The 24,877-nt window shown below is 45.5% G+C and overlaps 2 protein-coding genes across 2 annotated transcripts; both read right to left on the bottom strand.

The window, feature by feature from the left end:
- Nucleotides 1-1,475: 1,475 nt before the first annotated feature.
- Nucleotides 1,476-9,480, bottom strand: SUV39H2 (suppressor of variegation 3-9 homolog 2). Its single transcript, XM_033058317.1, has 6 exons — nt 9,422-9,480; nt 8,269-8,414; nt 6,650-7,321; nt 4,628-4,774; nt 3,348-3,477; nt 1,476-2,013 (listed from the first exon to the last, which is right to left on the bottom strand). The coding sequence occupies exons 1-6, from the start codon at nt 9,438-9,440 to the stop codon at nt 1,904-1,906; spliced, it is 1,224 nt and encodes a 407-aa protein (XP_032914208.1). The 5' UTR covers nt 9,441-9,480; the 3' UTR covers nt 1,476-1,903.
- Nucleotides 9,481-10,371: 891 nt separating this feature from the next.
- On the bottom strand, nt 10,372-24,146 carry HSPA14 (heat shock protein family A (Hsp70) member 14). The gene is made up of 14 exons (XM_033059059.1): nt 24,066-24,146; nt 23,866-23,946; nt 23,691-23,773; nt 22,640-22,688; nt 19,384-19,477; nt 19,196-19,286; nt 17,995-18,099; nt 17,280-17,441; nt 16,756-16,911; nt 15,445-15,547; nt 13,732-13,944; nt 13,184-13,357; nt 12,258-12,328; nt 10,372-11,062 (listed from the first exon to the last, which is right to left on the bottom strand). Exons 1-14 carry the CDS (start codon nt 24,120-24,122, stop codon nt 10,984-10,986), a joined length of 1,518 nt encoding a protein of 505 aa, XP_032914950.1. The 5' UTR covers nt 24,123-24,146; the 3' UTR covers nt 10,372-10,983.
- Nucleotides 24,147-24,877: the final 731 nt, after the last annotated feature.

Here is a 24,877-nt window from a genome sequence, read left to right as displayed (position 1 = left end):
ATGACCAAACACCACCTTGTCAACCAGACCATGGCACTGAGTGCCACGTCCATGCTGTTTAAACACCTTCAGGATGCTCCTCTCTGAGCAGCCCATTCCAGTGTCCAATCACCCCTTCTGTGAAGAAATTTTTCCTAATGTCCAACCTAACTAGCCTGAGGCTATGTCTCCTGATCCTATTGCTGGTTCCCTGGGAGACTGATCCCTTCTGTCAGGGAGTTGGTAAGGTCAGCCCTGAGGCTCCTTTTCTCCAGGTAAATGATGGAGTGGCTTGGTGAGCTCATCTGCCAGCTCCCTCATCACCCTAGGATGGATCCCATCTGGTCCCATGGACTCATGAGCATCTAAGTGACTCAGCAGGTCTCTAACCACTTCCTCCTGGATTACAGGGGGACTCTTCTACTCCCCATCCCTGTCTACCAGCTCAGGAGCCAGTTGTCCTGAGGACAGAATAACCGTCTTAATGTTGAAAACTGAGGCAGAGGAGGTGATAAATACCTTTAGCCTTTTCCTCATCTTTGGTAACCATATTCCCCCACCGTGTCCAACAAAGGATGGAGGTTTCCCTTGCCCCTCCTTGTGCTATTAATATATTTCAAAAACATTTTACATGTTTTAAAGAAGTGGCCAGGTTAAGTTTTAATTGAGCTTTGGCCTCTCTAATTTTCTTTCTGCAATTACTTCCCTTGCATGGAGTTGCATGGACATTTTACAATTTGCACTCCTCTGAACCTTTATTTACACACTGGCTCTCCTTAATCCCTCATCCTGCTGCCATAACTGTTATTGCTAAGATCTTCAAGCTTTTTTTTATATAACAAAAAAGCAAAAGAACTGTCAACTAAGATGTAGAATTCAAATCACAAGCCTCCTGACTCCTCAAGGTGCAGAAAACATGTAGCATCACTTCATCCTGCTGGAATCAGGCCCATGGCTGAGAGCTCACACTCAACTGCTGTGACAATGAACACGGGTCAGCAGTGCCCTGGCAGGCAGGAGGGCCAACCCTGTCCTGGGGAGCATCAGGCACAGAATCAGCAGCCAGGCAAGAGAGGGGATTGTCCTGCTCTGCCCTGCCCTGAGGTGGCCTCATCTCAAGTGCTGGGGTCAGTTTTGGGCACCATGATGTAAAAAAAGACATTGAACCATTAGAGAACATCCAAAGGGGACCATGAACATGGTGAAGGTTCTGAAGGGAAACCTTATGAGGGGCAGCTGAGGTCACTTGGTCTGTTCAGCCTGCAGAAGATGAGACTGAGAAGAGACCTCACTGAGCTCTTCAACATCCTCACAAGGGGAAGCAGAGGGGCAGGAACCAATCTGTTCACTCCAGTGACCAGTGACAGCACTTGAAGAAACAGCCTGAAGCTGAGTCATGGGAGGTTTAGGTTGGATAACAGGAAAAGGTTTCTGCACCCAGAGGGTGGTTGGGCACTGGAACAGGTGACCCAGGGCAGTGGTCACAGCACCAACCCTGGCAGAGTTCAAGATGCATTTGGACAATGCTCTCAGCACAGGGAGTGACTCTTGGGGATGTCCTGTGCAGGACCAAGAGTTGGACATGATGACCCTTGAGGTTTCCTTCCAAACCAGCTTATTCTGTGATTCTAGGAATATTCAAATCAAGGTACATTTTAGAGTTTTCTTTGCACACATTTTACGACTTCTTAAACAACTGCTCTAGAAAATTGAATTTTTAACCCCCCATTATCAGTTTTGTATTGGCTTGAAATGCTACAGTCTCTTTCTTTGGCCAATGCCATTTCAAATACAAACAATACCTTGTTTTCACCATCCTTATTTACATCAGATGTAAGAATACTTGAATATGTATGTGAAAGAAGAGTCTTCTTAAAACACATTAAAAAAAGAACAAACTATTTGTGACTTTGGATACCCGAACTCAGTTGAGATAACCTCTGCAACACATGGCTCCACATTTACAGACAGTTCTGATCCTCTTTTTGGATGGGCTAAGACCTTCAGCAGAGTCTGAAGTCAGATCCACTGAACCTGCAACACAGATGAACACAAGTAAGGAAGTTCTAAAAGACAGACCAAGATCATGCCCAGTATTCAAACAGCTTCTAAAGGCCTTCTAAAAGAGCCATGTGTGAAGCTGCACTCAGATTCCAGTGACACCCTTATTACAGCTAATTGTGCAATACCTGGCATACACATCGGAATCCAAAGCTCAGACTTGAGCTTTGTACCCCCCAGGTATCCACATGGATCAGCTGACAGTGCAGCTAGCCTTCATTGTCAGTGTCTTAAACAGAGAGAAAAAGGAGTTTTAAGGTTTGAGAGCAATCTGGCAGTGTTGTGGTTTAAGCCCAGGTGGCAATGAAACACAACGCAGACGCTCGCTTCTACCCCAGTGGAGCAGAGAGGAGAACCAAAATTAAAACTTGTAGGTTGAGATAAGAACAGTTTTATAATTGAAACAGTAAAATACTGTAATAATGATGATATTCTGATTATGCTGATTATTATTATTAGTAGTAGTAGTAAAAGCAAAAACCAGACACGAGTGATGCGCACACAGTTGCTTACCTAGAGGCCATCCCTGAACTCTGACCATCCCCTTCTCGGTATCTCCCCAGTTTCTACACTGGATATGACATTCTCTGGCATGGAATATCCCTTTCACCTGTTCATCTGTCTATGCTCCCTCCCAGCTTTTTTCTTTTTACATTTTTTTATGTACCTCCTCACTGGTAAGGCATGAGACACAAGTTCTTAAGAAAAACACCACTTAGCAACTGCCAAAACATCAGTGTGTTATCAACATTATTCTCACACTGAATCTAACACAGCACTGTACCAGCTGTGGAGAAGAAATTAACTCTATCCCAGCTGAAACAGCTGTTCCATAGGACCTACATCCACAACTGAAGCTAACAGACACCAGAACTCAGACAAACCTATGGTGCCTCATGCTGCTGAGCTGTCACAACTGCTTTAGTATCTATCTTAGTAACTATCACCAGCAGACAACCTAGAAAGTAGCTTACCTGAAATGCTGATTTGAATAAAGGAAAGCTTTATTTATGGGCAGCCTGAGCATTCCTTTGAGCATTCCCTGGACAAAGCTTTGAAATAATTTGCTTCACCAGATAATCCCTGATGTGCTAGGAGCACTGAGGGAGGCAATGCACTAGAGATGCAGGCAAAAGCTTCTGGCTGTGCTCTTCTCTGCACTACACGTCATGAGCAATGACTGTTCTGAAAGCCAGAGCTGTGTTATAAAAACACAGCCTGAGCTGAAATGCTACCATCATTCAGGCTGCAGTAAAACCCACCAGCACCCCAAAACTCCCACAAGAACCATGTTAAAATGTGCAGACCTTTCATCTGATAGTCAAAGGTTAGCTCTTCTCCAGCCTTGATGGTTCGGGTAGAGAACAGCGCTATTCGAGGAAGACGTAAGTCGAGGTTATCAATAAACACATTGAAGACTTGAAGATTTGGATCACACTGCAAGCAAAAATTAATGCAATTTCTGTTTAGAAAAATTAACATTTAATTTCACTGAAGTGTTTAAGTAAACCAAAGAAAGAGTGAGTTCTTGTCTCAGTGACAGAAGTCTGTAATTAAGTTATCTTCTGAAATCAACAAATTGAAATAATGTTCCAGGAGAACATTATTCATAGCTCAGAGCCAGGTCCTTCCAGGAAAACAACCTCTGCACAATGTGCAGACTACACTAGCATGCAACAACCTAGAGAAAAGTGGCACCTTCAAAGGTGACAACAAAAATAATTAGAGCTACATTCAGAGGCCACAGAGCTACATTCAGAGTATGCACCAACAAAAGCCATAAAAACAATTAAAGCTGAAAGAAAACTAAAAACAACCTAGTGTTTCAAGCCCCACAAACTCACTACTCTGTCCTGATGCTTAAGCATTGCTTCCAGGCCAGAGATAACATCTTCATACTATGCATGAATTTCTACTGCAAACTGCAAACCTGCTTGGCTTCTGAATTCCCTGCCACGGTCTGGGTGCTAGGAGGAGGGGGAAGGTCACTGAACTGGAACTAGAAACCACTTCCTTATTTTCTCTGGATTAAATATCAGAAGTCAGCAGTCCCTGAGACTGTCAAACTCTGAATGCTTTTTTGTTCATTAACAGTGAAATATATCACACATTAAAGCATCATAAGTGAAGTTATAGACATTTAACTTTACACTAGAGACTGAGAAATTCAGAATAACATTCCATCCTGCCAGCTACAAAATAACACATCAATTCCTGTCATCTCTGACTCCTGGCTAATTTTATTAAGGACCTGTCACACGTTAAGTATTTCATGTACTCAAAATTAACACACCCAAACCAACCCTCTTTTGGTTGTATAGAATCAGTTGATTCAGTGAAAACTCCAGTCCTACAGGATGTCCACTTCAGGCAGCATCTCTCCCCCAGATTTTTGTAGGCAGTCTCAATCCAAGTAAGGCCAAGTATTCTGTTCTATTTATGATATCATCTGATTAACTGGACTGTGCTGGAGTAGCAAACTACTCCAGAAAAACTGATTACAGTAAGGAAATGTTTACAGTAGAAGACATTCCTAGCACAATTAGGATAACTCTACAAATTCTTAGCATAGAAAACAAGGTCTTACACTGTGGTTCACAAAGTGGGACACATTTCCATATCGAGCTGCATCTACTGTAAATTCATCTGAGTCATAGTCCAAATCAAACAAGTATGTATTTCCCTGGTTGTCATAGAGCTGGCCTCGCCTCTCTGCTTCCTCACTTGTAATCACCTAAAAAAAGGGGAAAAAAAAGGAAAAAAGAAACCTGCATCATATTATTAACTATCACTAAATCAAAAGAAAAATCACAATCAAGTTAGAACAATATTTAGTAAAAAATACCACACTAAGTTTTTGATGTTGAAAGAGCATTCCATCTAATGAATTAAGAACATGTACGAGTACATACAGCTGAACTAATTATTTTTGATTGAGGCTTCTCTGGATGCAATTTGTCTACAGCTGATGCACAGTGCTACTTTGTCTCTGGGGACACCCTCCATTAATAGTTTTGATGATGACAATACAATCAACTGTTTTTACCTGAAGTTTATATATACACACTTTTTCTATTAGACTCAGAAAGCCTCATTTACTTCACATAAAACCAAGATTCAACCTTTTCCCTTTGCACAGATGATCAACAGGTATCAGTCTTTAAAACCCAGCCACACTTACAGCCCAATATTCACCTCCTCTCTTCCCAGAAGCATCTCTTCCTGCTATTTTTGACTGCAACGAAAGATCCTATTCATGGCAGCTCAGACAGCCATCACTTCACAAAGCTCAACCTATTCAATTAGGCAAGTGTGCCACTGCCAACAGATGAAGGAGCTTAAACAACTTCATCTGCAGCCTGTCACATTACACATGCCGTTGTGCAGATTCAGCAAAGAAATCATAATTTGGCAGCAAGAGATATAAAATGTGATGGAATTGGACAACAAGTCCTTCTAAAGTCTGACATGAGATTTGAGAACTCAGCAGTAGATATTAAGTAGATTCAGGTGAAATGGTAAATACACACTCTTTCCTTTAAGCAACAAAATTACATAATCACCTTTTTGCATTAACAGAGATATTTGGAACATCTGACCTTTTGTACATTTAAAGGAAATGGATGAACATGAGAAGTCAGAAGCTTTGGGTCCGGAAGCATGGAGGAAATCTACTTAAGACCATAAACATTGTACAAAGGGACAGAAGGAAATACTTGGAGCCAACACAGTAGCAAGGTAGATTTGTGGTAGAAATGCAACTGTAACAGAGAGGCTGCCAGGACCTGTTGGCGTGAAGAGCCCTGGAACAGAGCAGAGGCTGAACCACACAAACATAGGGCAATAGAAAATCTCAAGAGTAACTCAAGGCCTGTATTTTATAACATAAAAGTTCTCTTCGAAATAGTATGAGATGGAATAAACAGATAATGTCTGTACTATGGGTCTTATTCTTGCTGTTTCAGACGTAATAAATATGCTTGGAAATACTACTTTAGAAGTTCAGACAAAACAGAAAAGGGACTGAAAGACTGTGCAGGGAGTTTCTAACAACTCTGCTTTGAGTATGGGAAAAACTACAAAAAAGATGATGAGGAAAGAATGAGGACTATGATTGCCATGAAAGAAATTAAGGACACGCCTTTAGAAATACTATTAGGGCATGTATCTAAATTAATTCTTTAGTGCCATATGAGATCAACATTCTCTTTACTTTTGACCTTTTACAACTGCTCTGGAATGAAGGAATGTTGTAGGCAACATAATTTTACCATTGACTTGAATGTCCCTTTATCTCTCTACTCAAAAGCAGACTGATCCATTACATAGTAGAATCACAGAATATCCTGAGTTGGAAGATTCCCACAAGGATCACCGAGTCCTAGCCCTGCCTAGGACATCCCCAGGAATCACACCATGTGCCTGAGAGTATTGTCCAAACACTCCACGAACTCTGTCAGGCTTGTTGCTGTGATCACCTCCCTGGAGAGCCTATTCCAGTGCCTGACCATCCTCTGGGTGTTAAAACTGGGAGAAAGCTCGCTAAGATTTTATCTAACATTTCCTTGATTGTATATAACCCACCCATACGAGATAAATACATACCCACCTCTCCAACATACTCCATCACAAAACTGTTGGTTCTAATTTTCTGGAGGGTTTTTACTCCCCAGCCACGGCCATTGTTGGTTCTGAAGATGCAGAGGGAATAGGGGGTCCCTTTCTGTACAATCCTATTCAGGCAGTCAGGCCCACACCTACAATATGAATTGCACTCATAGATGGGCAAGCCAGGCTGGATTTTCAATTTCTTACGTTTATTGTAAGCCAAAATAAACCCAGCCTCCTTTGGACAGCACTTCTCAGCAGGGCAGTCAGCACATTCACAGCCAGTTGTTATTCCATTGAGCACATTTATTCCTGGAGCAGGTTTATACTCATTGATGTAGTAGAAATCTAAAGGAGGGCCTTCAAGATCCACGGTGTTTTCTACCAGAATCATCGCTTTGTGATTCTTTTTCCTGTTGAGTTCTTCCTTCCACCTCTGCAGAGCTATTCTTTGTTTAGCCTTTTTTACAACATAATCTGCAACTGCAGGTTTCAAAGTTTTAACGTGGTTTCTCACTCTCATTGCTTTGCCTTCTCCCTCCCGAGACAAGTATTCATTCTTGTCTCTAAGAAAGTTCTGAATAAGCAGAGGGCAGTTCAGATGTTTCCGAGGTTCCCAAGTATTTGAAGATTCTGGCCATCCTTTCCATTTCACAAGATAGTATGCTTTGCCCTTGAAATACAGAAACAGAGATTTAGCCAGAGTTCATGTTGCTGAAGTCCAGCATCACGGAGCACACAGACAAACAAGAGCTCTGGACTTAAGGATCAGCACACAGGGCAGAAGGCCTTGATGTCCCCATAAAAATTACAACTGGGGAAAAACAGAAAAAACATGTTTTTGTTTGCAAAATAACTTATAGCACAACTTTGCATACTTTACAAATAACCTCTAGGGACAAAGAGATTGAGAAGTTGGGATGAACTCTGATTGCTAGCAGCATACCTGGAGGAGGAGGCTAGTTTGTCAAGGCAGGTGGTAAGTTATGCTAACTCGCTGTATGACTCGTATGCACAAGCAGAATGCAGTCGTATCACATACAGAACAAAAAAAATAAATCCAAAATTTAGCGAAAAAAAGTCTAAAACCCACTGTTGGTCATATCAACCATCCTCCCAGAACAGTTAGTAATTTAATACATGTAATGTTGTATTTACAATGAAGCAGCATACATTTTGCACTTATTTAAAAAAAAAAAAAAAACTGTAAAAAGGACAAATCCTGAGACTGAATTTCACAGGAATCCATTTGCAGTACATAGCCCTAATTCTTCATTAAACAGACTAAAAGAATCAAGAAACGCATGTTTGTCTGCAAATAAAGGAGAGGCATCATAATTCATGCTGAGCTATCACCCTAAAGTATCAGATATGCAAAGGTGAAACATTTTATATTCTAATATTTCTGTAATTTCAGGAAAAGATCTTCCTTCCACATACTGAAAGTAGCAGCTTACACCACTTTCTGTTTACAGTTCAAAGTTTAAAATATATTTAATTTGATGCCAGCAAAAGCGTTGTCCTCACTGCCTGCTGCTTTATATTACGAGCACAACTACCTTTGGATTGCTTCCAAATTTCAGCTGAAAGAGTGATCAAATTGGTCTGTGTTGATCTTACCTCTTCTACCTTGTAGTCACACAAATATTCCACCTCATAACTCTTTAGACTCCTGTTGGTGATTCCAAGGGATTTACATGTGAGATTTTCCTTCCTACATAATTCTTGGAGGGTCTCAAGTGAAGCTAGACATGGCACATACCAGGCTACAATAAGAAAATTAGTAAAGAATCCTATTTAATGTCTCAGCTAAATAGAAATCATTATGCCTCATCCCAGAGTCCCCACATTACCATTTCTGACAGCAGTCCACGAGTCTCTTGTACAACTGCAGCGTCTCCAACTCAACCCTTCTCTAACGGGTCAAGTGAAACACGTTAATGATTCCCTCCCTGCACCTTTATTCTGTACAGTATATACACTTAAAAAGAACAACAAATATTTTGGAGAGCAGAAACTTCCACAGGTGAAAGATACACTAATTTTTCTACAGCAATTTTTCTAAAATTACAGCACCGCATAACTGAACTACGGCAAGTAGGAAACCTCCATTCTTTAACAAGACCGCCAAATTTCTGTAGTCAAGCGCAACTGAGCACTTGCGATGCAACCATGGTGACTGGACGAGGAGACAGAGACCCACAGCCCTCCTCCAGAAGGACCGCGAGGGCCCCGTCAGCCAGGCGGATTCGGAGGGACGAGGCACTCCGCAGGGCCCGGGAAACACCGGGATCGAGGGCTGGATGAAGTCCAGAGCGGCGGCCGCAGGGCCGTGCCCGCCCCCCCCGCGGCTCTCCCCTCACGGAGCTCGGGAGGGGGCGGCGGTGCCTTCCCCGCGGCCGCCCCGGCATCCAGCGCCTCTCCCCGCGTCCCACCCCCGCTCCAGGTTCACCCCAGCACCTCCCGCCCTCTTCCCGCAGCTCCCCAGGGGCAGAGGGCAGGATCCTCAGGGAAGCGGGCGGGACCCCCAGCCCTTCCCTCCCCGCCGCGGGTCTGTGGGAGGTGGGAACGGTCCTGACAGAGCAGGGCGACACCGCCGAGAACGAGCGGGAACCTCCCCGCCCGTCCTCCCCCACCCAGTCCGTCCCGGCCCGCCGGCTCCCGGAGCAGGGCGGGCAGAGCCCGGGGGGAAAGCAGAGCCCCGGGGGGCAGCAGAGCCCCGTGGGGCAGCAGAGCCCCGGGCCGCGCCGTCCCCAGCCCGCTCCCCCCTCACCTCCTCGCCAGCCCTCCATGTTGGGGGCGCCGCGCTCGGGCCGCGCCGGCTCCGCCCCCCGCCGGAAGGGGGCGGGGCAGAGCGGGAGGCCCCGCGCGCGCGGCCCCGCCCGCGCTCCCCTTTCCCGCCTCGGCCGTGAGGGGCCCCCGGCGGGACGGGGCCGGGGAAGCGGGAACGGGGCGGAGAGCGGCTCGGATTTAAAACCATTTCGCTTTTGTTCTTATACAACGCTGCAGTGCCTGGGGCAGGCGTGGGAAGCGTCAGGCAGCTTCTTTCCCAGAACCCTCAGCTCTGCAGAACTGTAAAGAACCTCGGAGAAATGGTCCCGGCCCTTCTTGGGGGGGGAAATAAAATTATATTACAGTTTCACCTCACTCCTCAGATGAGGCGTTTACTATTAGTTTAGAAAAGGCATCTGAGATTATGACCACACACCACCCTGTCACCCAGCCCCTGGCACCGAGTGTCACATCCAGGCCTTCATTAAACACCTCCGGGGACGGTGACTCCACCAGCGCCTGGGGCAGCTCATTCCAGTGCCTAATTACCTTAATGTGAAAAAATTCCTCCCACAGTCCAACCCAAACCGCCCCTGTCACAGCTTAGTGAGTAACCTCTCACCCTGTGGGGCTCTTTGTCCCGGGCCACCATTGACCTGAAGGCTCCTTTCAGGCATTTGTTGAAGAGGTTTTCAAATTTGCTTCAAACCCAAGGTAATGGAATATAACCCTCTTCAAACCCAGACAGGTTGCTCTATGTTCTCTAATTTCTGAGGCTCTCCTGTGACACTTTCAGTATTTCACAAGGTCACACACAGTTGTCCTTTAACTGCACTTTAGGCTGAGACCCTCATATTCCATAACCACACTTGCCTGTTCCATCTTGCTATTGAAAACACCTGCCAGCTTATATGGAGACAAATGTATGACAATACAGCGCTACACAGAATGGAGATTGCCAAGAATCTTTGTAAAAAATGTGTTTTTTAATAACATATAAATAAGCACACTTACATGTATTAGGTAATATCACAAAACCATTTTACAGAAAAAAAATCTGAAAAAAAAATTCACCCGCAGAGGCCAGCACAAATGGGCCCCATCTTCACGGTTCTGGGTAGCATCAAGACCACACAAGATTCCAGTATAATTACCAGAAAGTGATTTTTTGAATTTTCACCAGTCTTGTTTTCTAAGGTTCAAAGCTGTACTGCTGAAGCCACAGATGCACTGGCTGAATTGGTACAAGACCTGATTAGTCAAGGAAAAAAATCTTCAAACTCTGTAAATATGCTTGTTGCTGAATCACAGGCACAAGCATTTGTGCTTTGCCTTTTGTAAATCAACTGCTGATAATTCAGCCATCTGCTGTTCACATCTTGACTAATGTTTTTGCACCACACTCTAAACAGACTTGGTGGCAAATTAACTTGGTGGTATTTTACTTTAGTTTATTACAGCCCTCTAAGAATCATGAGAGACATCTCAAAGAGTCACTGCTTTGGCAGAAAAGCCAGTAAGAGACAAAAATCAAGTTAGAAAAATGCTGCCTTCCAAAATGGACTATGATGCCACTTCAACAGTGATGATTTCACACTTTCCAGTGTCTTGATCGGTGCAGGTAACGTGCAAGGATCCATCCCTAGGAAAAAAAAGAGAGTTATGCTTAGGATCATCTCAACAACACTTACTATGTTACTGCATGTGCCAGAGAGGATAAACAACAGTCTTCAGACAGATGAAAGGACAACAGATCAGCATCAAAATATCCAGGGACAAACACCGCTTCAGCACAGATGAAATTCATTCATAAAATTAAGGTCATTTTAGTCACTGTTTTTATATGCACTTTTTGCCCTTAAAGCACCTATCTTCTCTACATGTGCTAGAATATATCTAGAAACACATTTAAATATTGCAATTCAATTTATTTTGTGCAGATTTGTAAATAGAATATAGCACAAGAGCACAACTTCTGCAGTGTAAGTAGTCTTGGAATGCCAAGGATCTCCTTCAACAAGGAAAACCTTAATTGTCAAAATCCAAGAATTAAGAAACAATATTGAGCCCTACTTCAGCTCAGCATACAGTCATACAAAATATTTAGGTACAAACAGATGTTCTCTACTAAGCTTCCTCTCCCTTATTCCCCTAAATATTACTGAAACCTCCTTCCAAAAAACGCTGTTTTTCTGCATGACAGAGTTGCATCTATAATCCCCAAAATGTTTTCCTTGTCAGTGCTCAGCATAAATCTCTGTAGGACAAACAAGGCATTTCAGGTGAGGTCTATTAACAGGCATTAATACACCTGATAGCTAACATAAGAAAATGAATTATTTTGAAACCTAAATAGCAAGTAGAAATTTCCTGTGGCATTGTTTTTCTGCTTAACAGCCCTACCTCTGAAAGAGCAGAGCCACTGTAAATTCAACAATCTTCCATAACTAAAGAAGACAAAATCTTCAGATTCTCCCAAGCATGTGGGCATTCAGCAAAACTACCCAACCCAACTGGAAGTGTGAAAATTCTGAGTCTGACTGTCTGAGATTCTGACTGCTCTCAAACTGATCAACAGTTCAGAAGTTGCTAAAAATGATCTACACAGTTGTATTAAGCTTTGTTCCTTTAGGAATCAAATAATGAAAGCACCTAAGCTACTACAGAAAACTCACATTTCTACAGAATTTACCCCTGCTAGGATTGTAGAGCCTTGTGACCAATGAAATGCTGAAATTTCTCAAAAAAATGAAATACTCTATAACAGGAGCAAAGACTGCTTATCAGAAGTGTGACACAGCAGGGTTAAACAGAAGAACAATAAGTGTTTTGAGTACCTTTTCATAGTGAGAACAGTTAGTATATCATGTAGGCCATCCTCCTTTTTATCTAAGTCCTGGAGTACAATCTATTAAAAAAAAAACAAACAACAACTTTGATTATTATAGGTTCTTAAAGTTCTTGTGCAGCAGTTCAAGGGAATTAAGTGACACAACATCCAAGATGTGAAAATTCCTGCATTTTAGCTATCTGCACTACTGCTTTTGTGGTTTGGTTCAGGATCTATCCCTGAGAGAGCTGAAGTACCTATCACTCCCACAATGCCCTTTAGAATCAGTAATTATTAGGTATGTCCCTCCCCTATCCCCTTTAAAGACATCTGGACAGAATTAAGGTGGAATAACAATCTTCTTAAATATTCCATGAATTTCAGACACATCTGCCCCTTTCCTGATGCTTTCCAAGGAAAGCACATCATAACTGTTTCAAAAAGCTGTGTTCTCTCTGTAGGCTGACTCCTAACCAACAGCTTTAAACCCTCACTTGAAAGAATAATTTCATTTTACCATTGTGATAAACTGAATTCAATATTTAATACAAAGATCCTGTCCAATCTAGGAAGATCAAAAATTAATCAACACATTAGCGATGCCATTTTCTTAATCAGTGTTACATTTAAAATGTTCAGGGATCTGTGCACTCCTGGAATAACTGGTAAAGATCTCTCATCCCAGGGGATCTTATTACAGTAATGCCAAGTGTCAAACCCTGTCAGCCATTTAAGAATTCAAAAGGAAAACTCCAGTTTCTTTACAAAGTAGTTCAATATTTTGCATGTCCAGAAGAATAACTAAAATGCATGCCACTGTAATTTTCTAACAAATTTTGGTATTAGTGGAATTGGTTTCCATTTTTTTTTCTAGGTCCAACTGATTTGCAGGTAGCTGCTGTTAGAAGTGCCCAGGAGTGTGCACACACTCACCTGTGCAAATTTCTCCTCTTCATTCATGGGGCTCTTCCCCAATGACTCGTACAGCTCAAGGCACACAGAGGAAATATTTCCAGGAGCATGCAGGGTGTGCTGCCTTCGAGCTGGCAGTGGTGTCCCCGATGGAAAGAGCACTGTGAATTTGTCAGCCCCTGACTCGTCTACTCCCTTAAGGAAAAAAAAAAAAAAAAAACAGTTCATATTTTTCTTTAAGTGCTTCACTGAGCTGGAAGTGTCACCACAATGCTTCACAAGAAAAGAAATCTAAGCTTCATTCCCCTCTGTCACATTTACCATCACAGCAAGTAAAAAACTCTGACATTCCTATAAATGAGAAGTCCAGCTATTACAACATAGGAAAGATACAATCTATCTCCCCTTAAAATCAGTTTTTCCTGTCTTTTTTTTTTGCCATCATGAACTGACGAGCAATTCTGCAGAAGTAATAATAAAACAAGACTGTTTCTCTAACATCACACATAGTCAGTGCTTTGTATTCACTGCAGCAGTAAAATTTTCTAATATTCTAAATTTAGCCTTACCTTAAGAAGAATATCTTTGGCAGAACACTCAATGAGTGCATCTTCTTCTAACAAGGTATTCTCCTTCCCTAGCAAAATTCCTGCCTCTATGGCTGCACCAATGGGAATAACTTCATCTGGAGGAATTGAATTCAGCAATTCCACAGCTGGGAAAATATCTTTGATCAGCTGCTGTAACTTTGGGATTCGAGCAGACCCACCACAAAGAACTACCTGGAAAACACATGATAATCATTTCAAATCTTTAGTCTGTGAAATAAAACAGACAGGTCACACCCTGCACTGCAGAAATACAAACGGCCCCAAGTTATTTTATCATCTGTAGTTGTTGAAACAAAAACTGATGTAATCTTTGGTTGACTTCTGATACTTTTGCTTTTGAAATTAAAGGAAATATGATGTCTTTGAAAAGTTTCTCTTACAGCAAGAATCACCTAGATAAAGTAACACTTTGAAAACTGAAAAATTCAACACAAAAAGAACATCAGGTTGAAAGGGACTTCCAGAGGTGCTCTAGTCCAACCTCCTGGCCAGAACAGGCACAGTTACAATAGGCTGCTCAGGACCTTTCCTCCACAGATATATATTCCACAGACTCTGTAGGCCCTTAATTCAGCATCTGATTTCCCTCATACTACACACTCCTTTCCTGGCATCTAAAATTTCCCCATGTTGTAACTTGTGCTGCTTGCCACTCTCCCTTCCATCATGCATGTGTAGGAAGGAGTATGTTCAGGTATTATCCATAAGTCCTAGTCTTAATAGAGTGACTTTGTTGAATTCAGCCAGATCTGGAAACAAAGCTAACTCCCACTTTTCATCATGTAAAACATAAACCTAATTTACGACCCTGAACTTATTTATTTTTACATTTAAAGTGTTCCACTCTTCTCCATCCAAAGCATTAAAGCCTGAGAACCTACAAGGCCACCTACAAACCACTGTCACCAGAAAACAAAAGCCATTCTTTCAACATTGGCCTGGGATACTTCATTATCCATCAGAGAAACTGAGAAGTGACACAGCAAACACTAATTAAGAGTCTGAAACAACATCAAGTGTCATTGAAAGCACCAGGCAGCTTTAGCTGCAGACCTGATGAGCCAATTCTGCCAGCAATGAATGCAGCACCATTTTCCAAGCACAGGTACAAAGGAGATGAGATGGATTTCCTCTCTCACACCAAGAGACATGAATTAAACTAATAATGTCTGCTGCCCTGCTCACCATCTTTGGGATTAAAGCACTCTCTGGTTTGGCACATCATGTGGTTTTTAAGCCAGCAAGGAGGAGCACAGGCACCAAGTGGACACACAGTGATTTGTTCAACTTCAGCACTTTGCCTTTCTTCAGAAGCATCAGCAAACCCTGTCCAAAGTTCAGTGAAGGCAGAACTGAACTTAAAGGTAACTCTTCAGTTTGAATTTGGGTAGTTACACAAATGCACCAAATGGAGACAAATCCTCCCCACCTACTCAATATGCAGCACTAAAAACACAGAATTGAATGTGACTCTACCTTACACTTAACTTTGAATACCTGAAATGAAAACAAATACAGCAGTACTAAAGATCCTGAATCTACAGACTTCATTGGATTCCTGTCAAAATTGCTTAAATGTATCATGAAATAATCTCAGTCTGTGAGAAAAACAGGCCCCATAAGCATTGTTCTTGTGGAAACATCCTAGAGATTAATTATTTCTATTATTACCTTATTAATATCATCTGCTGTAAATCCAACTTGCTGCAAGAGCTTTTTAATTGCTTCTATACATTTACTAAAAAGTGAAGAACAGATAAGTTCAAACCTGGCCCTAAAAGAGAAAAATGAAACATTCAAAAAGGATCATATAATCCGTTGGAGACAAATACCTGAAATGGAAGAATAAGTTTTAGAACATACTTTAAGTTCTCCAGCTGGTACTAAGGGATTTTTAAAAAAAAATAATTTTTTTCTATTATTAATCTTCAAGTGATTTTGTTGTTGTGGAAGTATCTGTGCTATTAGTTCCATCAACAACACCTACATGAATGTACATTCATTCTACTTCAGTGTACTCTAGAGAAAAAAAACCCAGTATTGTTGTCTTGACAACACCAGGATTGCTGTCTTGACTCATGCCAAAAAAATAAAGAAAAATCCTGGAACTGCTTCATGATCTTTAAAACGGATAGAAGGACTCAATTTTTAGAGGCAAATCAAGCTGTGTCCTGATCTTCACACAGGGAGTAGATTAAGCAAATTAAAAACCAAACTTGTCTTTTTGCTTTTGTCTCTTTCAAGCCTGCAAACAAAGTTCTACTCTGCATGAATACCACAAATCAAAGTCTGCAACACTGATCCACAGGACTGACATCCTGGTCCAAAAGTGAGCCAGCCCCAGTTATACAGTATTGCTTCTCACACTTTCAAACATGCTGTGCCTTATTTTAGCAGCTCCAACTGCTGCAGTTCTGGAATGGAAAAGTGCTTCATATTGCTAGAGCTGCTGCTGCCTGGAAGAGCAATCAAAGTGAGCTAAAAATCTCACTGAGATTATCCCAAGGGAAAAGGGACTGAGTAGGACACAGCAGTAGGAACAAAAAGACAGAAAACATCTTTCTACTCTGGCTCTTACTGAGAAGCAACATCAAGACTTCCAGGACTCCTATCATTCTGGATCTCATTTAAGTCAAGAGTCCACAAACCAACTTTTCTTTAAAGTACAACAAAAACAACAAGGGAAAGGAAACAGCCACCTTGATTCCTTACAGTATCTACTCCCCTTCCATCAAGAATCAGACTCCAAAGATGGGGCTTTCCTTGTGGCTTTTTGCACTTCACTTTCAGGGCAACACTGTTAGTGTGACTGCCCTAACCATTACAGATTACAGCATAACAGAACCATCAACATGAAACAGCAAATTTGCCTTCAGTCTTATTTCCTTCTCTAAAATAAACACCACCAGAAATCAAAGCCTACTGAATGAACACCAATAATACCACCTAGAAAGATTTCTGTAGCTTCAAGATCTGTCTTACCTGGACACATTGCAATCAAAATCCAAGCCATCATACAGTGAATCTACAAAACAGTTTGCACTTCCCAGGGTTGATAAAGAGTGTTTTGCAATATCAGCACTGTTCATTAACTTCATCATGGCTCTGGGATTTCCTCTAATATCATGTTTACAAGACCTGTATTTAAAAAAAAGATGATACCAGTTTAAAGAGGCAGGAATTTGTCTGGTAACTCTTTCTGAAAGGAAAAACAGAACTTTGAACTTTTTTTCCTGGTCAACATTTTAGTAATAACTACAATGCCACTACTGAAAGTTTGCACACATCTCAACACAGCAGAGCCCTTATAGTTCAACACCAACTTCAGGCAACATCCACCCAAACCCAGGCATTTCCCAGCCTCAAACAACTGACTGCTCCTTCAGCACCATCTTCACTTAAATCATGTCACTCACAGAGAGCCTGCTAGATTTTTTTTTTTAAAGCAAGCACCACATAATGAAGATCCTATCCTAACAGCAACATGCTTGGAATTCAAATCTTACCTCTGAAATTCAGAAGCTAAGTGTTGTGCCAGAGCTTCTGTGAAGCAAACTCCACCAATGCTGTCATCGGTGTTCGTAGCGAGTACGCGATATATTCCACTGTTTACTTCTACCACTGTGATGGACAGTGATGTTCCACCCAGTTTATAAACCAGCACGTTGCTGCCACATTAAAACAATATTGAAAGTAGCATTAATTTTGACACACTGTCAGAAGATCATCACCATGCACTGAAGGTTTTAATCAGACAAGAAGGATATGAGAATGATAAAGAAACACCAAAAAAGAACAAAAAATTCAAACTGACAACAGTCTTTGCTATTTTGAAAGTGAATTATCTCTATATTCATAAATACAACCAGATGCACATACTGAACTCAGGAGCTCTGCTTTAGTTCTTCCAGCCCACGTAAGATGATCTCATGTCCCACAATTAAAACCAGCTATGCCAAAATATGTTTAAAAAGGAATGCATTTTTCTTCAAGCAAATCAGCTTATTAAACAGAAAGTCTGAAACTGAGGACAAATCTTTAAAGATAATTCTCAAAATATAAAGACCAAAACAAAGGGATTTAATACACTACAAAATTACAACTCCTTGAGAGAAAAAAAACAAAACAAGCCTCACGCTAAGGCAACACAGGATTTCCTAATTTAAGATTTCTCAGAATTTAAGTGCAGCAACTTAAAAAGAAGTAATACCAGGATTTTACCTTTTCCCAGTGGGTGAATCTTGGCCAATTCCATAAGCAAGGAGAGCTGCAGATGGTTCATGAATTAATCTCATAACATTGAATCCAGCAGCTGCAGCTGCTTCCCTGCAATGAGCCAGAACAGCATTTCATTTTACTTTAATGATCTCACTATAGTCACACACTATTAACATTTCACCTGAACTACATGTGCCACCTACCAGACCTTGTTTATAACATGAGATATTAACAAAACTGAGTGACTGGAAAAGAAAAGCATCAAGAAAGTCAATCGCTACAGTGCTCTTCAAATAACTGGATCTGCTGTGTGCTCACTGTCAAAGATTACTCTACCAGATTATCAGACTACCTAGGCCATAAAAACTGCAAAATACCTTGCAACTACACCACACACTGAATTAAACTTGGGAACTTATCTTCAGGTGTGGTATTAACACTCCTCAATACATTATTTCAACAGGTAACAAAATAATTTACTGTGCCTCACTTGTAACACTTTAACTCATGCGTTTTCTTGAGACTTCAGTAACCCACAGCTTGTTTCCTTCACTTTGAAGTTACACGAGAGCAATAGAATGTTTCATTATAGACACTGCAAATGCCTAGCTTGCTGTTTTCTGACCAACTTTTAGGTGTGCTTTATTTATTTCTTTCATGACAGTTAAATGTAAGGGCTTCTACATATCAGAAAGTAGAAACAGATGCAGCCATTTACACTCAGCTTTAAGCTTATGTTTTCCTACTGAGCAACTTTAGAGCAAAATTATTTCCAAACAGTATTTCCAAGTAGAAAACTGGTATATAATCCACACCTGCACTGTGACAAAGCAGACCTCAAGAGGCCATGCAGCACCACTCTGGGGAGTATGAAGGGCAGGAAGGGGGGATTATAGAGGAGGGTGCATTTCAAAGGGGCCACTGAAGTTCCTGACCTGAAATGAGAGTCTATTCTTGATAAAATCAAAATTTCTTCTCACTTCAGTGATTCAGAATTTTCTTTTGGTCACATCAGCAAATTCCATTAAAAATTTCTCAGCTCAGGATTTAATCTCTTGCTTTCATATTTTCCCATGTTAAATAACATCCCAATATCATGATTGATGGTCACAAGCTGAAGTCCAGCAGCAGAATTCTCCCTGCTGATCTTCCAGCCCATCTGCTTTAGGCACATAAAATAACAGAAAAACCTCAATGCTCTTACCCAAGGGCATTTTTCTGATTCTCTCCAAAATCAAATGGCACAGTGACAACAACATCATTCACATCTGAACCCAATGCAGACTGGGCAGTCTCTGTTTAGAAAACAGGCAGAGCATGGTGAGTAAAAGCAAAAAAATAAAAGGACAGCTCAAAAAGCTGAAGTGTGTTATGAATTTAATTATTATATACCTTTCATTTTACTGAAAATTAGTTTTGCCACATCTTCTGGGTTAATAAGTTTGTTATCTATTTCATACTGAAGTTTTCCATTCTTCTCAATTATCTGTAAGCAAAACCAAAATACAGTAATTTCACGACTATAAGGCGCACCCTTTTGACTAAAATCTCCCCCCAAAACCGGAAGTGCGCCTTATAGTCCGGTGCGCCTTATCTGATCTACAAAGTTGCAACATTTGCCACCCCGGAAGTGAGAGCCCGTCGGCATCGGGGCCGCCCCCGCGCGGGGCGGACGCGCCGGCTTCGGGGCCGCCCCCGCGCGGGCCGTCCCGCCGGTATCGGGGCCTCCCCGCCGGCATCGGGGCCGCCCCCGCGCGGGGCGGACCCGCCGGCATCGGGGCCTCCCCGCCGGCATCGGGGCCGCCCCTGCGCGGGGCGGACGCGCCGGCTTCGGGGCCGCCCCCGCGCGGGCCGTCCCGCCGGCATCGGGGCCGCCACCGCGCGGGGCGGACCCGCTGGTATCGGGGCCGCCCCCGCCGGCATCGGGGCCGCCCCCGCGCGGGGCGGACCCGCCGGTATCGGGGCCGCCCCCGCCGGCATCGGGGCCGCCCCCGCGCGGGGCGGACCCGCCGGCTTCGGGGCCTCCCCGCCGGCTTCGGGGCCGCCCCCGCGCGGGGCGGACCCGCCGGTATCGGGGCCTCCCCGCCGGCTTCGGGGCCGCCCCCGCGCGGGGCGGACGCGCCGGCTTCGGGGCCGCCCCCGCGCGGGCCGTCCCGCCGGCATCGGGGCCGCCCCCGCGCGGGGCGGACCCGCCGGCATCGGGGCCGCCCCCGCGCGGGGCGGACCCGCCGGTATCGGGGCCGCCCCCGCCGGCATCGGGGCCGCCCCCGGGCGGGGCGGACGCGCCGGCTTCGGGGCCGCCCCCGCGCGGGCCGTCCCGCCGGCATCGGGGCCGCCCCCGCGCGGGGCGGACCCGCCGGTATCGGGGCCGCCCCCGCCGGTATCGGGGCCTCCCCGCCGGCTTCGGGGCCGCCCCCGCGCGGGGCGGACCCGCTGGTATCGGGGCCTCCCCGCCGGCTTCGGGGCCGCCCCCGCGCGGGGCGGACGCGCCGGCTTCGGGGCCGCCCCCGCGCGGGCCGTCCCGCCGGCATCGGGGCCGCCCCCGCGCGGGGCGGACCCGCCGGCTTCGGGGCCGCCCCCGCGCGGGGCGGACCCGCCGGTATCGGGGCCTCCCCGCCGGCTTCGGGGCCGCCCCCGCGCGGGGCGGACCCGCTGGTATCGGGGCCTCCCCGCCGGCTTCGGGGCCACCCCCGCGCGGGGCCGGCCCGCCGACATTGGGACGGCTCCCTTGCGGGGGGTGTTAAAGCCGCAGGAATCGGATCGGCTGCTGCGCGGGGGGGGCGAAAGCCGCAGGGATCGGATCGGCTGCTGCGTGGGGGGGGCGAAAGCCGCAGGGATCGGATCGGCTGCTGCGCGGGGGGGGCGAAAGCCGCAGGGATCGGATCGGCTGCTGCGTGGGGGGGGCGAAAGCCGCAGGGATCGGATCGGCTGCTGCGCGGGGGGGGCGAAAGCCGCAGGGATCGGATCGGCTGCTGCACGGGCGGGGCGAAAGCCCCCGGAAACACGGCGGCCGCCGCGCGGGGTGGGCGAAAGCCCCCGGAATCACGGCGGCCGCCGCGCGGGGTGGGCGAAAGCCCCCGGAAACACGGCGGCCGCCGCGCGGGGGGGGGCGAAAGCCCCCGGAATCACGGCGGTCGCCGCGCGGGGCGGGGCGAAAGCCCCCAGAATCACGGCGGTCGCCGCGCGGGCGGGGCGAAAGCCCCCGGAAACACGGCGGCCGCCGCGCGGGGGGGGCGAAAGCCCCCGGAATCACGGCGGTCGCCGCACGGGTGGGGCGAAAACCCCCAGAAGCACGGCGGCCGCTGCGTGGGGGGGGCAAAAGCCCCCGGAAACACGGCGGCCGCCGCGCGGGGGGGGCGAAAGCCCCCGGAATCACGGCGGCCGCCGCGCGGGGGGGGGCGAAAACCCCCAGAAGCACGGCGGCCGCTGCGCGGGGGGGGCGAAAGCCCCCGGAATCACGGCGGCCGCCGCGCGGGGGGGGCGAAAACCCCCAGAAGCACGGCGGCCGCCATGCGGAGAGGGGGAAAACCGCCAGAATCGGAGCGGCTGCCATGCGGGGAGGGGGCAAGCAGCTGGAATCGGGGCAGCGGCGGCACGGGGCAAGCCTGCCGGCATTGGGTCACCCGGAGCGCCAGGGAACTCCCGGAACAGCGGGGCCGTGGGGATGCTGCACGGAGCGGCGGTGGGCATAGCCCGGCCCTGCCGGGTACAGGCAGGCCCGGGAGCCAATGGCTGCCGGATTGAGGCGGGGCCTCGACCAGCAAGCGTGCGGGAGGAGCTGGGGGCGGAGCCTCGCTGCAAAAAAAACCCCGGTGCGCCTTATAGACCGGTGCGCCTTATCTGATCTACAAAGTTGCAAAATGTGCCGGCTCCCGGGGGGTGCGCCTTATAGTCCGGTGCGCCTTATGGTCGTGAAATTACTGTACCTTTGTTAGACAGTAACTTGGTTAATAACAAAAAGTAATGTTTAATTTAGGTTGTTTAAAGTGAAAAGCACTGGACTGTGTAAAACACACTGCATCAGTATTCTACTACAAGGGACAAACACTTTCAAGACTTCATCAAAGATCACAAAAAGACCTGTAGCATATGACAGACACTAAAGGGACATTTAATAACTTAAAGAGTCCAGACTTTCCCTTTCTTTTAAGTCTTCCTGAGTACAAAAGCAATGTTTAGAACAAAAGTACACTCCTGATTATATTCCATAAGAAAACACCTAGTTATTTTTTAAAAATACACCAAAATAAACAGTCAAAGCACAGGAAAAGACTCACTCTTGTTGTGAATGTATTTTCCAGGATAATTTTTCTCCTGTTTTGCAAAATTTTCTAGCAACAAGGACAATATTATGCAAATTAAATACTGAGATTAAATCAATTGGTTAAAAGTGTTAACCACAAGGTGCTGCAACTTAAAACACAATACTACTACCTAAATATAAAAAGATAAAAAATTTTCTGTTGGAATTAACTACATTTTGCTGGCAGACCCCAGAACATGGTTATCTACTGGATAAAACCAGAAACATTCCACATAGCAGCAAAGGGACATCACATGATGAGAGCTGATCACTACAGATCACAGACATGGTGTGGCCCAAACAATAACAAGAGAAGCATAAAATTACACAAATCATCATACTCACAGAGCATTTGCTTTCTGCAATATATTTCTTTGCCAGAGGGTCACCAGCACTGTCATAAAAATTCAAAATAATGAAATAAATCACATGTTCAAGGTTAATTGCAGAAATGCATCTTGCTGATATCCCTTTTAACATTGCTAACACATCAAGCTGTACTTGAAAAAAATCTCCTGTTTTCATTCTACAGATACATTTACAGACCAGAAGAACACCCAGCAGTTCTGACTGCTGGCATCTTTCATTCTCCTTTTCCAAAGCTTATGACTGAAAAAATACCTACTACTTACAGAAGAGGAAAACCAAAACCATATTGTTTTAACCTGCTATCCCCCATGAACATTTTAGAAGATTTCAGTGAAGTTCTGCATAAGAAAAGTGCTGATAAATACACCAGAACGGACAACATTTTGTCAGCTCCTGCCAATGAAACAGTTGTAACACACAGCTGGGTTATCACTAGAAAGTTTTGTCACATCTCTGATGTTAACTCCAACCCAAGAGGTTTAAATCTACTGTCACTGTAATAGCCAGTGCAAATTACCACAGCTCTGCTAACAGAAATCAAAACAGGCACTAATCAATACTTTCACTGTTGCAATAAAAGCAACACAAAGTTTCATGCAAACAAAACCACAGTGGATTTTACACCCAGAAAAGCAATCAAGTGACAAGAAATTATAGTTAAGAAACTTCAGTATCTATGAAAAGCATATATGCAACTTCTTGCTAAATTTCACAACTTGATTTTCACCGACAAGTTAAGACCTAAAATACATTTTTTCTCCCCTACTTTTCTATTTTCAGAAGCATCTCATTGCTGCTGGAAGAAAATAGAGGCTCAGAAGGCCACAGTACCAACCTGGTCTAGGGGAAGGTGTGCCTGCCCACGGCATGGGGCTTGGAAGGGACGTGATCATTAAAATCCCTTCCAAACAAAACAGTTCAGTGACTCTATGATAACAGAATAATTTTTTTGAAATGCCTTCAGTATTAGTTCTGAGACCTTAAACCAGCTTTAAATGATAAAAATTCACACCGCCCGTTCTCTTACCTTCGCCCAAGGATCTGCTTTACTTTCACTACGGTGTTCGAAATATTTCTTATCCTGCTTTGCTTCGCAGCTAAGCCAACAACCTGAACGGAAAAAAAAGGAAAACACGAGAGGAAAAGCTGAGTAGCAGACAGAGCCCCCCTCCCCACAGCGTCCCGCGGAGGGGCAGCCTCACCTCCTCGCTCTCCGAGAACGCCACCACCGCGGGAGTGACCCTGTCCCCGGCATCGTTGGCGACCACGTCGGCGCGGCCATCCTGGGGAGAGAGACAGAGGGAGGCCCAGCCGTGAGTCTGTGGGGGCCGCACCGCCGAGGGGGAGCTGCGGGCGGCGGAGATGCCCAGGCCGAGCCCCCAGAGCACCCCCCGGCCCTCACCTTGTACACGGCGGCGCAGGCACAGGTGGCGCCCAGGTGCACCCCGATGGCCGCCATGGCCGCCTCCCGTCCCGGCGTGCCCCGCGCGGGCCGCTCCCAGCCAATCCCGCGCCGCGCCGCGCCGTCACCGGCGGAGCAGCCAATGAGAAAAAGCAGAGCGGTGACGTCATCGCGCATAGCAACGGGGGCAGACTGCGCGCGCGGGTTTTGGCGGGAAGCGGCGCTGAGGAAGAGGCGGGCCCGTGAGGGGCGGCTTGACCCGGGACAGAGCGCGGCGGGAAAGGAGGATTAAACTGCGGGAATTGGGAAATAGAGAAAGCAAAACAGAAAATCGAGATTAAAGGGGAGAAAGCAGCAAGTGTGGTTTATGTCCGTGGCGCCTCTCGCGGTTTAATTGCTGGCTGTGAAGCACATGAAGGGAGACGTTGTAAATCGCAGAACCTTTTCCAACCTTTTCCATTAGGCTGGAAAGTATCTCTGGGGTCATCGAGTCCAACCCGTGACTGAACACCGCCCTGTCAACCAGACCATGGCACTGACTTTCCTTGAACATTTCCAGGGGTGATGACTCCGCCGCCTCCCTGGGCAGCCCTGGACAGTTCCTCTGTCTGATCATCCTTTATGTGAACAAATTCCTCCTACTGCCCAACCTTCCTGTATTGCAGGAGTATCTGTATCTAGAGCTGAAGTGCTGGTTTTCCATCATCTAACAAGGCATGGCCAATGCTTGAAAGCAAAGCTCAGTGTGCTATAAATGCTACATTGCTGCTGGAGAAATTAATTCTCAATGCCACAGGACAGGAAAGAAAAAA

Source organism: Catharus ustulatus, chromosome 4, assembly GCF_009819885.2.
Source record: "Catharus ustulatus isolate bCatUst1 chromosome 4, bCatUst1.pri.v2, whole genome shotgun sequence".
In the NCBI taxonomy this organism is placed as follows: Eukaryota; Metazoa; Chordata; class Aves; order Passeriformes; family Turdidae; genus Catharus; species Catharus ustulatus.
This window is presented reverse-complemented; position numbering and strand designations above follow the sequence as displayed.